This window comes from Canis lupus, chromosome 7 (assembly GCF_048164855.1).
Source record: "Canis lupus baileyi chromosome 7, mCanLup2.hap1, whole genome shotgun sequence".
NCBI lineage: Eukaryota > Metazoa > Chordata > Mammalia > Carnivora > Canidae > Canis > Canis lupus.
In genome coordinates, this window is record NC_132844.1 from 57820000 (window position 1) to 57836412 (window position 16413).

The 16413-nt window shown below is 38.0% G+C and overlaps 1 protein-coding gene across 7 annotated transcripts in view; it reads left to right on the top strand.

Annotated features, from left to right (window-relative positions):
- Positions 1-14198, top strand: part of CYP39A1 (cytochrome P450 family 39 subfamily A member 1) — a 90211-nt gene extending 76013 nt beyond the window's left edge. For all 7 annotated transcript variants that reach the window (XM_072832772.1, XM_072832768.1, XM_072832770.1 and 4 more), the window contains 2 exons: positions 10207-10294; positions 13162-14198. In XM_072832772.1, the coding sequence (XP_072688873.1) occupies positions 10207-10294; positions 13162-13233 (160 nt within the window). In that variant the 3' untranslated portion in view covers positions 13234-14198. The remainder of the gene's footprint in view (positions 1-10206; positions 10295-13161) is intronic.
- Positions 14199-16413: the final 2215 nt, after the last annotated feature.

Consider the following 16413-nt stretch of genomic DNA (forward strand, 5'->3'; position numbering starts at 1 on the left):
TCCAGCCCATGCTGGCATCGCCCGCAATGACTTCTAGTAGGAAAAAAAAAAGCAAGAGATTTTCTTTTCAAAAGCAAGAGAGGGAGGCAGTCTCAAAATCAAGACATTCAATTAAAATCATTCATTTCCCATCATCTTATCATTCCTTTAGTACCCCCTGTTTCTTTTGGATGTAGTGCTGTTGTAGACACCTGGTCTTTTAGAGTGACCCTCTCTCTACTCCTCCCTCTCTTTGGCCTTCCATGACCGTTCCCACCTCCTAAACCAGGCCGTCATGCCCCACCATAGGTGACATAATAGTTTCCTAATCCTTCTCCCAGGCTCTGTTATCTCTAATCCCTCTAACTCACTATACACAGATTAATTGTCCTCAAATATAATCATCTTAGACTGTCACTCTCATTAAGACTCTAGTGCCACTGCCCACAGGCCAAGCTCATCAGCCTAGAATGCCAGGCTCTTCATGATCTGACGCTGATTGTACCTTCCTGAAGGTGGGAAAGTGCCCACTCCAGAGGGTCTACTAGCTGTGCCCTAACTACACTGTCCATTTCTTTGCTTGCTCATGCAACCTGCTGGGTGTGGAATGCCCCCAGTCAACAAAGTGAACTAAGTAGACTTAGTTAAAGCCCGTTTCCTTCCATCAAGGTCTAGCTTGAGTTTGATCTCCACAAAAGTTATCATCGATTGCTCCAGATCACAGTTCTCTCTCCAGATTCCAAATTTCCATAACCTTTTTGTTTCTACCTTTATCTCATATTTTCTCCCTTTCTGTCTCTCCATGTGCCTTACTAGTGTGAGGTCTGTGAGGTGGAGTCTGTTCTGTCAGTCTGTGCTCTTGAGGCCTGTGTAGTGCTCCTTGAACATTTATCTACAAATGAGGAAAATACACAAGTACTAAGTATTTGAGGAATTTTCAACATGTTTATATTTTAATGAGCTTTATTTGTAGATGTGTAATGTTGTCCTTGTAAGTGTAAAAAATAAATCTGTTATAAATAATATGCCTCATTATTTTCACTGTTTTGACATAGGAGCATTAAGAAAACATTCCTAACATGAACATAGCTCAGCTAGCTTCTGTAAAAATACAAATTTATGAAGCCCATTTTCTTTGACATAAAAACCTTTTAATGTCAGAGGTACGTATATGTTAGTCTCTGATATTTTAGGCATCAAACAAAATTCAATAACATAGTACAGACTTGAAAACACTTTTTTTGCGACTGTAGAAAAAAATGACTATTTCCTGAATAATTGAGGTAATTATGCTACAATATTCAAATATTTGGATTTGGAGAAAATATCATTTTAGTACATATTATTTACTATCTGTATTATTAATTCATCTTACCTTTCCTTTAACTAGGATCTCAAGCAAAATAACTTTATGCTCTTTTAATAACTAATACTAACTTAATAACTAAACTAACTTGAAGACAAGGAAGATAAAAGAAGAAAAATATTAAAGCCTCTCTAATGCACAATCTGAATTGGTCAGGAGCCTCCATTATAATTTTACCTTCCAGGAAATGCAGTTTTATAACTTGAAAGAACATGACAGGGACTCAAGTTTTTTTGGTTTTTTTTTAAGATTTTATTTATTTATTCATGAGAGACATAGAGAGAGAGAGGCAGAGACACAGGCAGAGGGAGAAGCAGGCTCCATGCAGGGAGCCCCACGTGGGACTCAATCCAGGGTCTCCAGGATCAGGTCCTGGGCTGAAGGTGGTGCTAAACCGCTGAGCCACTGGGGCTGCCCGGGACTCAAGTTAGTTAAGACAATGCCTTACAGATTGTAAGGGAAGCTTACAAATGGAAAGCTCTTTTAATAAAGTGATAAATATTTTTCTAATTATTTCTGATAAAAATGTATATAGTATTTCTAACATGTTTACTCTTAAATAGCTTGTGAACATTGGTCTTGTTTACATTCTCTTCTGCGTGATAGAGGAACCATATATTGAGGGCCTTCTATGTGTAATACTTAAAGAAATGGTATTTTGGGGACGCCTAGGTGGCTCAATGGTTGGGTGTCTGCCTTTGGCTCAGGTCATTGTCCCAGGGTACTGGGATCAAGTCCCGCATCAGGCTCCCTGCAGGGAGCCTGCTTCTCCCTCTGTGTTTCTGTCTCTCTGTGTCTTTCATGAATAAATAAATAAAATCTTAAAAAAAAAAAAGAAAAGAAACAGTGTTTTCACACATAGGTAGAATTTTTCAATAAGCACATGATTCACTAGGTCTGCAGCACTTTCAGGATCCAGACCCCACACTGTCATTCAAACCTTCCACAAACCAGGCCATCCTGTTCTGCCAGCTTCATCTCTCATCACTTCACCTTCTGGAGGGCAGGGTGTGAAGCCCTCACAGGCTCCTAGATGTTCCAGGGCCCCTTGGGCAACTGTGCCTTGCTATTAGGTTGTCCCTCCATTCTGAGTGCCTTCTTCACTGGAGTGGCTGCCACCCTGCCCACCAAAGTGTTTATTGTCCTCAGGCTGCTGCAGTGCCTCTGCTCTAAGGACTGGACAGGACAGGTGCCAATGGTCCTCTATGCCAGAGGGCCCAGCTCAGAGGAGTGCGCTGGTCTATAGCAAACTAATGTCAGAGAACGGCTAAAGCCAGAGAGTTACAAGAAAATAGGATTTGTTTGGATAAAGTGGAACCTAAAAACTGTTTTGTAATTCACAAATGCAGAATTAGCCAGTATTTTTCCAGTGCTGCCAGGTAAGCATTGAATATTGGGAAGTCACTGTTTATTCTACCGACACAAAACATCAGCTGTTATCAGAAAAAGTGATCTCATCTAATTTACTTCCAGGAATGGAGCGAAGTACTGAAAAGAATTGCTCATTTTAGTAAGTGGGAACTTTGATGTCTAATTTCACATATTGGTGCTCATTGCCACATTTTCCATTTGATACGGGCTCGTGCCTATATATAAAGTATATATTACATATACTTTGTGGGGCTTTAGAGATACCAATCTCTTTTTGTTTTTCTACCCCTTTTTGCTAGTCCTTCCAAGTTTCCTCTGCTTATCTTTCTTTCTCACCTTCCTGATCTCCAAATTTTGGAGTGTCTCAAAACTGTCTTGTAAGATTTCTAGTTTGGGTTGGGTTTTTTTTTTTGTTTGTTTGTTTCTATTTAACTTATTCCCTAAGTGAGCTCTCCTGTGCCATGGTTCTAAATAATCCTCTGAATAATGATAACTGTCTTATATTTCATATGTCTCCAGTCCTGACTGAATCCCTCCTAAACATCAGGCCTATTTACTCAGCCTCCCCTTGGTGTCTGCACTGGATGTCTCCAGGGTACTGGTGAACAGCCAGCTATCCTAATAGGTCTAAAACTGAGCTCCAGAAGACAACTCTTCAACCCGTTCTTCCTTCAGTCCTCCTGAGGTAAATAGCAACAGTATCCTTGCATTTCCTCAAATCCAAAACTCATCCTCAGGTCAAAAGTCATTCTTGAGTCTTGTCTTCCAATCTCTAATGCAAATCATCAGCCCATTGTACAGAGTATATCTGGTATCTCACTCTAGCTCGTGACTGTTTCTATCATTCTGGTACAAGTCCCCACATTCTATTGTCTGGAAAATTGTAGTGGCTTCCTAATCATTCTTCTGCTTCTATCTACCTCACCTTATGTTTTATTCTCAATGTAGCAGTCAGAATAATTCTTTTGAAAAAGTCACACTTGCTCAAAACTATCCAATGGCTTCCCATCTCCCAGAATAAAATGTAGTCTTAAGCATGCCCCATGGGCTCTCTCCTTGCCCCGGGGTATTTCTCTAACATCCCTCCCCCCTTTTTTGCTCCTCTCTGGCAATACTAGCCTCCTCATTGTCCCTCATTCTCCTCCTTCTGGATTTGTGCTCCTTCTACTCCCTCCACATGAAATTCTGTACCCAGATATTCATATGATGCCTTCTCCTCCTCCATTCCAGCATCTACTGAAATGTCATTTCCTTAGAGAGATAGTCCTCACCTAAAATATTGTAGCCCATGCCATCACTCCCTTTCCCCTTATTTATTAGTTTCATACTTATTCACATACTTGACATATACATTCCTTATTTATTTATTTGCTGCCTACTTGCTATCTCTCTGCTAGAATTTAAGCATTTTGATGAAAGCCTGAGTGGTATTTTTGGTTACTCTTGTAACTTCAGCACTTAAAAGAGCATAAAGCACATAAAGACAGTAAACATCAAATGGATAAATTAATGGAGATCTCATTTGATTATAAGAACTCTTAATATGTAACCTAAGTGACAATTCACTGTTCCCATAAATGTTACTCTCTTCTGAGAGAAGAGGAAGGGCATGTAACTTAGATTCACACCCTAGTTGTCCTTTCCAAATTTGACCCTTAGTATTCTGTGATGTTTGCCATGGTCCCAACTCCTCATGGAAAATAAAGTGCTGTTTTTTTCATGCTACCTCCAGCAGAAAGAGGAAAATGAGGCTCTTCACACTTCCTGATATTTTATTATCTCTTTATGCTTCACAGCACTGTCACACAGGACCACTTAAGTGCATCACTCATGACTGAATTTTTTCTTAATTATACAGGACTGGGCCCCTGGGTGGCTCAGTTAAGTATCTGCCTTCAGCTTAGGTCATGATCTCAGGGTCCTGGAATCAAGTCCTGTATCAGGCTCCTTACTCAGTGGGGAATCTGCTTCTCCCTCTGCTCTTGCTTGTGCTCTTTCTCTCTCTCTCTCTCTCTCTCTCTCAAATAAATAAAATCTTAAAAAAAAATAATTATACAGGTTTGACTCTGGACCATTCCAACAAAGCAATTATCACAATAAAGTGAGTCAAATGAAATTTTTGGTTTCCCAGTACACATAGAAGTTATGTTAATGCTACAGTGTGGTCCATTGAGTATACAATGGCATAATGTCTAAAAAATGCACACACCTGACTTTAAAAATATTTTATTGCTTAAAAAAATGCTAACTATAAGCTAAGCTGAACTTTGAGTGAGTACTAACCACTGATCACAGATCACCATTAACGACTATAATAATAATGAAAACGTTGAAATATTGTGAAAATTACCAAAATGTGACTGAGAGCCACAAAAATGAGCAAATGCTGCTGGAAAAATGGCACTGATAGACTTGCTCAATGCAGGGTTGCCACAAACCTTCAATCTGTAAAAGAGGCAGTATCAGTGAAATACAATAAAATGAGAAATACCTGTGATATAGTCAGGGGAATATAAAAATTATACACAAGGCATTTGGGTGGTTCAATCAGTTTAGTGTCCAACTTGTGATTTTGACTTAGGTCATGATCTCACGGTTCGTGAAATTGAGCTCCCAGTTGGGCTCTGTGCTCAGTGGGGAGTCTCCTTGAGATTCTCTCCCTCTGTGCCCCCCTCACTCATGCTCTCTCCCTCCTGTGCTCTCAAATAAAGAAATAAATCTTTTTAAAAATTGTACATAAAATATTTCTTTTACTGGGTGCCTGAATGGCTCAGTCTGTTAAGTGTCTGACTCTTGATTTCCCCTGTTCCTACTCTTGACTCCTGTACACAGGGCTGGGTTTGTCCATTTATAGAATGACTCAGATGGTGCTCTCAGGATTGTGGGATGGGGCCCCAAGTTGGGCTCCATGGTCACCACAGAGTCTGCTGGAGATTTTCCCTCTCACTCTGCCCCTCCCACCTGTGCTCTCTCTCTCAAATAAATGGATAAAATATTTTTAAAAATATATTTATCATAGTCCAGGAGAAAAGCACTTCATAGGAAGTCCCCTGTTCCTTTCACTCCTGTACACAGGTCTGTGCTTGTCTGTTGCAAAATAGCCACAGAACAGTCACCCTCCTTTTCATTTCATCCTTTCCCCAAAGACTTGATTTCACTCCAAGATCCATTCCTCCACTAATGCATTTCTTAAAGTCTGAGTATAGAATAACATTGGTGGCTTTCTTTTTTTTTTTTTTTTAGAATTTTATTTATTTATTCATGAGAGACACAGAGAGGAAGAGGCAGAGACACAGGCAGAGGGAGAAGCAGGCTCCATGCAGGGAGCCCAACGTGGGACTCGATCCTGGGTCTCCAGGATCACGCCCTGGGCCAAAGGTGGCGCTAGACCGCTGAGCCACCCAGGCTGCCCCCACCTCCTTTTTTTTTTTACATTGGTGGCTTTCAACATGACTATCCACTATTGTCCTTGGGACTTGAGTTTCTCAAAATAGTCCTTCATGGGCATGGCATACCATCTCTCCCTAAGATATGTTCAAATATTTATTCTTCAAATTCTCTACTAAATAATGGACTGCCATTTCAACATCTTTCTCTCTTTCACATAGTTCCCAAAGGCAATCATCATTTTTTCCTACAAGACAGTATGCTCTAAATCTATGAAGAGGAAATTAAAATATTTACCCAAAAATGATCAAAGCTGGTCTCTCATGATAGAGTTAGTGTATTATTATAAACAACAACTTTTTTTCTTTCAAATCCTCAAAGATATTGTTCCCTTGTCTTTTGGCTTTTATGATTTCTGATAAGAAGTCTGTGATCATTTAAATTCATTCATTCATTCATTCATTCCTATATTGTGTCTTTTTTTTCCTCCCCTCTGGCTGCTGCTTTTAAGTTTTTTTCTTTGTCATTCTTTTTTTTTTAACAATTTGATTATGATTTCCCTTGGAGTAGTTTTCTTTATGTTTCTTTTGCTTTGGGTTCATTGTGCTTCTTAGCTCTGTAGATTCATAGTTTTAACAAATTTGAAAATGTTTCTGCTGTTATTTCTTCAAATACTTTTTTCTGCCCACCTATCTGCATCTCCAAGTTACATGTGTGTTAGACTCCTTGATATTATTTTATAGGTTACTTATACTCTGCTTATTTACTTTTTCAGTCTTTTTAATCTATGCACTTTTGGATATTTTCCATTGTGCTATTAAGTTCCACAGTCTTTTCTTTTGCAGTGTTTTATCTTCTTTTAATCCCATCTAGTGTGTTTTCATTTAAGATACTATATTTTTCATTGCTAGAAGTTTGGTTTGATTTTTTTAATCTTCCATTTCTCTATTCATTGTGCTTCTACCTTTTTCAACATGTTGATTATATCTAACTAGCTGTCTACAGTATTTGCCATTTCAGGGCCTATTTCTTTTAAATGTTTTTTCTCTTATTTATGTGTCATATTTACCCATTTCTTCTAGGCATGGTCATTTTTGAAAGAATTCAAGGCATATATTTTAACTGTCATGGATACTAAATTTTATGGTATTCCTTTACGTTTAGGCTTTACTGTGGCATGCAGTTAGTTGCTCAGAAAAACAAGTTTTCAAGACTTGTTAAGCTCTGTTAAGGTAAAGCAGGAGTGACATATAATTTAAGATAAGATAATACCACTTTTAAGGCAATAGCCTTTTAAAGACTCTATTCAATTGTCTATGTGTTACAAGATCCTTCCACTCTTGCATGTGGGAACATAGGCTTCCATATCTTGTGGGAGCCCTGAGCATTATTCAGCTTATTGCTTCTTAGCTTTCTTTTTCATCTTTCATCTCCACCTAAGTAGTTTCCTCTTACATATGCTGAGATCAGTACTCAGACAAATACCCAAGGAGATCCCCATGTGGTTTTCTGAAGCACTCTTGCTCTCTCTGTGAAACTCCCTCCTCTCTTTTATTCTTTCCTGCAAATTCTAGTCTCTTTAGCTTGCCTGAACTTTGATCTCTGTCTTTTTAATTCAGTGAGGTTATCGGGTCTTTATGGGCTTGCACTGTGATCTGGAACTGCCATGGACAATGAGCTGGAGATTTCAGAGCTCATCTCATTTATTTCTTTTCTCTTGGAAATTTCCATCCTACCCTGTAAATCTTATTCAGTTTTTGAGTTATTTAGGGCAGGCTGTAGCCAGAAGTGAAGTTCTATTTTGTTAGAAGTCTGACAAAAATTTAGTTGTGAGAAATTCTAAACCTGCATGCAAATTAGCAAAATTTCTTTTTCTTGGAATTGCTCTTTGATTTGAATCGGTAAATATTGTGTGTATTCTACTTCATAGACATTGGTAGTCTCTTAGAATAAATTGTTTTTTATACTTATAAGTAAGTAGAGTTAAATTTGCATCATAAATATTTCTGAAGAAGTGATATGCTATCCAAGTGGGTTTTAACAATACCTGGAGTACTCCAGATTTCATTTGAAGTAAAATATAAACAAGATGTTTCAAGATACTTGTAGGAAACAAATGTAATTATCTGAGATGAATATAAAATCATTCATATTCAGTCACTCAATAAATATTGAGACTTCAAAGATGAATGGAACAATGGTTCCTACTGTTTGTGAATACTGTAGTTTATAAGGGGAGTCAGAGAGGCAAACAATTAACTGTGATATGGTAGGATATAGTCAGCTTGTCTGGTAGGGACATTGGTAAAAGAATGTGTAAAGTGCCACAGAAACATAGGGCAAGAAACCTGGAAAGGGCAGGAAATTGAATCTGTTTTATGGAAGGCATCTCTTTCAATCATGTATTCATTAATTCATGCATTCATTGAGGTAACATGATTAGGCACCAATAGTGTGCTCTGCACTGATAGGTCCCAACAATACAACTCCTCCTTTAGGAGAGAAATGGTTAATAAGCAATTGGAATTCAGTGTGATAGAGGTTATGGCTGAGATGTGCACAGGGGACCATAGAAGTGGAGAGGAGGGGAACCTCAGTATGGAAGCAAGTGATCAGAGAATATTTCCAAAGGAGACTGAACCTCAGGCAGAGAAAGAGCTTGCAACGGAGAGCATCCCCATTCAGGAAATGTTAGGTATACAGGGTGGATAGAGCAAGGGTTTCAAAGAGGAGTCAGTGGGGAGGAAGCAGGGGAGATAGATAGGGGACATAGCTTCAAAGGTTGTCTGTGTTCTGTGCTATTTGGAAGAAAACCGGAGCAGTGACAGACTGTGTGTGTGTGTAAAATGACAAATAGTGATAGATTTATGTTTTAAAAAGTTCACTCTAGTGGTAGAGTGAAGGATAAAATGGGGTGAAGTGAAACTGGAAACAGAAAGATTAATCTGAAAAAAAAAAAAGAAAAAAAAAAAAAAAAAAAGAAAGATTAATCTGGAAGTTGAGCTAATTTAGCAATCCAGGACACCAATTGTGAAAAACCACAGTGAGGCAGTAGTGGAGGGTCTAGAGATAAGACAAGGAGAGGGTTGGGGAAGTATTTAGATGACAAAACAAAAGGACTCTGCCTAATTGGATAAAGAAAGTGAAGAAGAGGATTGAGTCTATGATGCCTTCCAATTTTCTGACCTGTTGGACTAATTGTATATATTAAGAGCTATGACACCTAAAAGGCATTGTCTACCCTGAGGAGAGCTCAAAACAACCCACTGATATGCAAAAAAAAAAAAAAAAAAAAAAAAAAAAGCAGAATTCCATTTATATTCTTTTCAATATTTTTAGTTTCTATTTGTATGTGTCTTACAAAGTAAGTAGTAAACTAATACAGTAGTATGTGTATATACTTTATAGCTAACTGAATATCAATATATTGTAGAGTGTGCTCAAATATTTCATTATAAGGGTATATGATCAAAAAGTTTGGAGACATCTGAGTGAAGGATCAATCACAAAAGGAATAATAAATTTGGTAGTTAGGGGAGTTTGAGAGGCCTACAGAACATTTAGGCAGTAATTTCTAATGGGAGGTAAGGGTCTAGATCAGACAAGGGTATCCAATAGAACTTTCTGTGATCATGCAAAATGTTCTAAAGATGTACTGTCCAGTATGGAGACCAGTAGCCACATATGGCTGTTGAGCAGTTGAAATATGGCCAGTGCAACTGAGCAACTGAAATTTTTCATTTTGTTTAATTTTAATTTATTTAAGTTTAAATAGCCACATGTAGCTAAATGGCTACCATGATGAACAGCACTGATCTAAAACTTTGAAGAGAAGCCTGGGCTCTCATTTACTGAGTGCTTCCCCTGGCTAAGCATTTTACATACATTTTTAAGCAATTTAATCATTCCAGCACCCTCTGGAGTAGACAGCATTATAAAAGAAAAGAGTAAGTTCTTCCTTACTCTATCCTTTTAATGGTAAAAGAACAGATTGTGAAGAAGAGCATACTTGCTCTGAAATGTGTACTTGCTTAGATATTCTCTATTGGTAGATATTTATGCAGCTTTTACAACCAAGTGACAATTTTGTGTTTTTCTTTCAGGTGGTTTGCTCTGTTAGAGATTCAAATATGTATTATTTTAATACTTTACAAATATGACTGTAGTCTTCTGGATCCATTACCAAAACAGGTAAGTGTTTTCAGAATTTCAAATATCATGGTTTTCAAATTTGGTATAAATTCTACATTAAAAATGGTTTTATACATTTTATACATTTATACATTAAAAATGTATCAAATTTGGTATAAATTCTACATTAAAAATGGTTTTAATTACTAGAGATAAACTCCTAATTTCCTCACTTAAGTTTGATCTTAACAGGTATCTTACATGCCACCAGACTCAGAAGATACTCCTTAATTCCCTTACTTCTGGGTCTGAAATGTATGCCATGTAACCACAAAACCAGCACCAATTAGCAGTGTTTCCACCACTTACAGTGTTAAGGAGGACCTCCATGAATTTGCCAATTTTGACCGTGTTCCCTGTGCTAAATAGACATGGCCTTGATGTTAGGCTTGTTTCCCTAGAGAGGCATGTCTGTGGGTTAAAAACAGAACCATCAGTTGTGAAGGCAAGTCATAGCCCTTGATCCATTTGGGAAGCAATGACATTGAAGAAAACAGGCAGTGAGCAACAGTAAAGACAGCAAACAAAAATGAAAAGGCTGTGACCTTATTCCTACCTCTGACCATTGAATATCCTAATCGTTTTTTTTTTTTTAAGATTATTTATTTATTCATGATAGATGTAGAGAGAGAAAGAGAGAGGCAGAGACACAGGAGGACAGAGAAGCAGCTTCCACACCAGGAGCCTGACGCAGGACTCGATCCCAGGACTCTAGGATTGCTCCCTGGGCCAAAGGCAGGCGCCAAACCGCTGAGCCACCCAGGGATTCCCCCCTAATCATTTAACTCCTCTGTGTTTCTATAGGTCTGTCCTCCTAGACCAGTGGCTTTCAAACTGGTACAAACATCAGAATGACCTGGAGGGTGGAGGGCTTTTTAAAACACAGAATACTGGGCCCCACTCTTAGAGTTCCTGATCTAGGACATCTAGGGAGGGGCTCAGTAATTTGCATTTTAACCAGTCCCCAGTACTGCTGATGCTACTGGTCCCGATGACACACTTTAAGGACCACTGTCCTAGGAAAAAAAGGGGAAGTCCAATTTAATTTCAAATGTTTGGAAGTCATTTTGAAGACTCTGGGTAAAATATGCTGTTTCAACTGAGGGTGAAGCTCAGAAATTAAGCATTGCAATTTCAAGGCTATTCACATAGCATGTTGTGCTTTGATTTACTCTTGATAAAATAAGGCTAATGTATGGAGGGATAAATAAAACTCTTGGGTGACATTTCAATAGAAATTATGTAAGTGCCTAAGTGACACAGACAATATTATATTACTCATAAATATGCACATTTCAGCACTTTCCCCTGATTTCTTTTGCACTTCTATTTTGAGTAAACTAACTACCAGTGATGAAGAGCCCTCAAAATCCTACCATGAAAGGAAAATCAAAAAACCTTTCACAAAGATTCTCAACAAGTGTAGTTTTATTATCAAAAGGAACATCAGAGTTGGAATATTCTCACAAAATACCAGTTCCTGGCTCACCAAGTTAGATGTCACAATTTTGCCCAGGACTGATTCCCCATCCAAATATTTGCCCATCACTGAGAGGACTCAGGAATGTCTTATCAGGTTAGAAGGATGGTATTTGTTGAAAGCATGTAACACCTAACCCAAACGATCAGTAATCTTGACCTTCCTCAGGCAAGATTTTGCCCAGTATTTTCTTCTAGCTAAGAATTCTCTTAGTTATATTTATTACACTATTCTACACACATCCTACCTATTTCTGTTTTGACACTACTAAGAACATTTTTAAAGAAATACTATATCCAATAAAAGGGAAAAGAAAGAAATTTTATCTCAGTCTGTAAAAAGTACGTCTGAGTAAAGTCTCATGGTCTCAAGGGAATTTTATTTCATAATTCTTATTCTAAACAGATGAATTAAAATTATGTAATTATTAAATTTGTTAATAACTTGTAAAATGAGGTGATCAAAAAATGCAGGAAATGACCTTCGAATTACTAGGCTCTTATAAGAGATGGGAGGGTATAGGTAGTCAGATCATGTTCTGAACACTCTTTTGTCAAGCATGGGGGCATCTCTGGGCTTAGAAATCAGCTTCCCCAAAGAAATATACTTGTCATAGTAGCAAAAATCAAATGCTAGAATCCCCAATTTTAATTTTGCAGAAGCCCCTTGTTTTATTTGATCTCACAGGTGCTTAGGAAATTAATTTTAACTCTTGTTAAGAACCAAATAATAAGCAAATACTATAAAGCTTTACAAGATACATGACCAGGCAGCAATGTTCAGATGCTGGCAATGAGGGCTATTCATTTTGAGCATTTATGGACCAACTTCAATTCTCTTGCAAAAGCAAGTACATATTTGCTAATACAGTGGAGTTTTGCCTATTTGGCTGGTTGGTTTTGTTCTGTCTTGGCTTTTGGGGGCTCATGAATCCTTAGATAATCTCATGAAACCTATGGATCCCTTTCTAGAAAAGAACACAACTTTTCATGCCCACAAATCTGTGGTTGCAATTTGAGGAATCCATGGCAACTCTGCAACTCATTCTATCAACTCCCCTAGGAATCTCCTTGTTAAGAAGCCCATTTTGTGCCTTGTTGCACTCAAACTTGACAATAGACTGATGATTTAAATTGGACTGATGCCTTTTCCTTACTCTTGATCTTCCCCCAACCCTTAAGGCTGATAGAACAGCTTGCATATGTTCTGTTCCTCGAATGGAAGGCTAAAATTGATGCTTGACATTATCAGACACATCAAACACTTCGAGTCTTTTAAACCTAGACTCTGTACTTTTAGAGGTAATTACACTTGAGTAAACCTTTGGTCTAAAACTGTTGTCTTATGTCTCTTAACATCTATATTTCTTCTGCATTTCCGCTTTTAGAGTTTTCTTCATTTGGTGGGTGTCCAACAGCCAGAAGGACAATGCCGAATTGAATTTAAACAAAGAAAATGACATCTGTTGGGCCTAAAGAGGGCCAGAGTCTTCTGGAAGACTGATTGTCCCTGTCCACCAGCCTGGCAGCATCTAGACCTGAGCTGTACTAAAACATGCTGTTTAACTTTGTTTTAGGATTTAGTTCAAGAGAATGTCTAAATGGTATATGTGTTTGGTACTTTAAGAGTAGACCAAGAATCTGACATCACTCTCACTGATAGGAGACGTGAATATATGGTTTATAGAAAATGTTTAAATGATTTTAAAAAGATGCATTTCTTAAGGAGTTGTAATTTGACTTCATGCATAAGTATATTAAAACTTTAAATAGAAATAATGCCACTTGAATGAAAACCATGGTAAACTGTGAAGGCAACACACGTAAATTTCTATTTTGGAAAAGCCTTAAAATCTTAGACTCTAAGAAAATATTAGTAATTTTTGGATATTTTAAAAATTTCTTAATGTGATTCTCAATTGGTAACTGGAATTCTTAAGCTTTCTTAAATAACTTGTTATGGTAAACATGACTAGTGCTGAAACAATGAATAAAATGATAGCTTTCTAAGACCTGTGCAGATAGAGAGCATGTCTTACACTCATTCTGTGCTGAACTACACCTAGGACACCTTCTGTATCAGGTTTATTCAGGAAAGGTATGCTGATTGATATGTTGATTTGTATTTTAATGAAGGTGAAAGCACTCTTTTGATTCAAGCTGTTAATAATTATAGGGTAAGAGGTATATTTTTGCGTGTAGAAACACAAAGTTACGTCAAGGCAAACAACAGCATTTAAGTTTATTACTTAGGACTTCTGTCTGAATATTTACTTTGAAATCCTAAAAAGAAATCCTGTCATGCCCCGGGGGCAAACATACGACATTAGTAACAGAGTGATCAGTGATGTCATGATTTGTCCTCTAATATTCAGTAGAATGCTCCTTGCCTCCTTTATTTCACAATAAATAAGCTTTGTATGCATGTTGTCCTCTGGATTATTTGCTCCCCTGTGCTAGTTATCCTGTGGAGATGATAATGATTGCTTAGTCATCTATTTCCTACCAATGAGCAGATGACTCCCTAGGAGAAAATTAAGTACTCTGGAGTACATTAACTCTTTCAGACTAATACAACAATTCTGAAGCTTAGCTACCAGCTTGCAGCTTAGCTTAGCAGGTTTGAGGTCTAGAAACTGGAGAGGATGAAGAAAGCAATTTAGAAGTCAACGGCAGATCTATGCCTTGCAGACCATAACCTAGCAGGGTCTGCTAAATATGGCGGGTATTTTCTTAGGGCAGATATGTCTTCCTGAACAGCTGAGGCCCACGATGAAACACTGTACTGGCCTATAATATGCCCTTCAGCTGAATTTGCAGCTACACAAGGCTAGTGTTTATCTCCATATTCTTGCTTGGTAAAGATAAATGTTAGCTGACAAGTTTATGCACTTTAAAAAAATGCAGACAAAGCAGATCCACTGGCCTTTGATAAAATCGGTAAAAATAAAATAATGGTAAAAGAAATATACTTGGAGATACCATATCTCTTTATTTCCCTAGCCTGGCATTTTATATATCTAAATCACTGCTCTGTTCAGGCTAATGAGTTCAAAGTGGCTGGCTCCCCCCTTTAGCAATGGCATATTAAGAACTCAGTATTGCCCTCTTCTGCTAGGTCAGGCATTCAGCTGTGTCAGTGGCTGTGGCAACTTTAGTGATAGCTTCCATCTTGTCAGCCATTGTCGAAATTTGTTCCTTTCAGTCCTCGATCAACCAACCAAACCTTTTGCCATTGCCCAAGTATCTATATATATTCTTACCTCAGACTATTTCTCTCTCCACACAAAGTACATGGCCAAATATACTGCTCAAAACTCTGCCCAGTAGGAGAACTTCCTCTTACCATTGAAGTTCTTGAACTTGGCTCTTCTCTTGAACACAGCTGAGTAGAGTAGAATTCAGTTTGTTCCATTGTATTAAGCCAACCAATATGTCATCCAGGCCCAAGATTTTTTCCCTTCTCTGTCAACTGGTCCTACCCAATGGGCCAAAGGTGTGAATTGAGAAAGATGCATCAGCCTAACAGCGGTGATGACCTGTTTATGTAACTGACTTTTGGAGTTGCTCAAACCCGATCCCAAACGTACCATATTCCTTGTATAATGGATTGCTCCTGAGCCCAACTGATAATATACTTGGTAAATATAGCAATGCCCAACTCATGATGAGCAGCTCTGGTCAAATATGCATGTGGCATGTTCAGGCATTGGAGGCTGAGCAGTACGTCAGGAGCTGGTTTTCAAATGATAAATAGTTTTCAGCTGTTTTTGGCCCATCACCACTGGTAGTGGTAGTGCTTGAAGTGGAATCAGAGCTTGAAGATGCTATTGGTAAGCTGACAGTGAAAGTGGAGAAGTAACCTTGTTTGCAGGTGATGAGCTTGAAGTCATGTCCTTAAAGGGTGGATTTGCATGGAGGCACAAGATGGCAAAGTCCTTATCCTTTGGATAGACTTCCAGAAAGTACTTTGTTGTCAAGTGCTTGTCAAGATCTGGGTAGATCTGATTTTCTCTTCTGGCAGAGATAGGAACTAGCTAAATACCAAGTAGTCTTACTTTAAGCTTTGTCTTCAGGTAACATGGAATTTTGGGAAGAATTATATTAAAATGACCTAAAGTAGGGATATAGTGATTTCTTTACAATGCATATAAACTCTCCTTTGATTTTTATTGTTGTTACTGCAAAAAACATGTATAGGACATATAAGTCAAAATATCAGCCTAACATCTGATTTTACTGCCTAAGAAGCTAAAATCCAAGCTGGAGAATGTTGCAAGCCTATGTAGGATGTTCGGTGTCTGGTGAAGACAACCCTGTGGGCAAGACATTTTAAGTGAGTGATTCTCAGAAGACAGAAAAATGAAACAAATAAGTAAATTTCCAACTTCTTTGGGCAGCAAAACTTTTTATTCCTCAACACATTGATTGTAAATCTCTCAGTAAAAACAGATAAAAGCTGATAAATCCAAATCAGTGTTAGTTGACTATACTTCATTGTTTGTCGAGCCATTATGTGCACATCTTTGCAGAGCCCCGGGGACCGAGACAGTACACGTTGGAAAATGCTGGACTAGATGAGCTGTGTGTGGCAGAGACATTTAATGCCTACTGTATGTCAGGCTCTTCTCCAAGTTTCT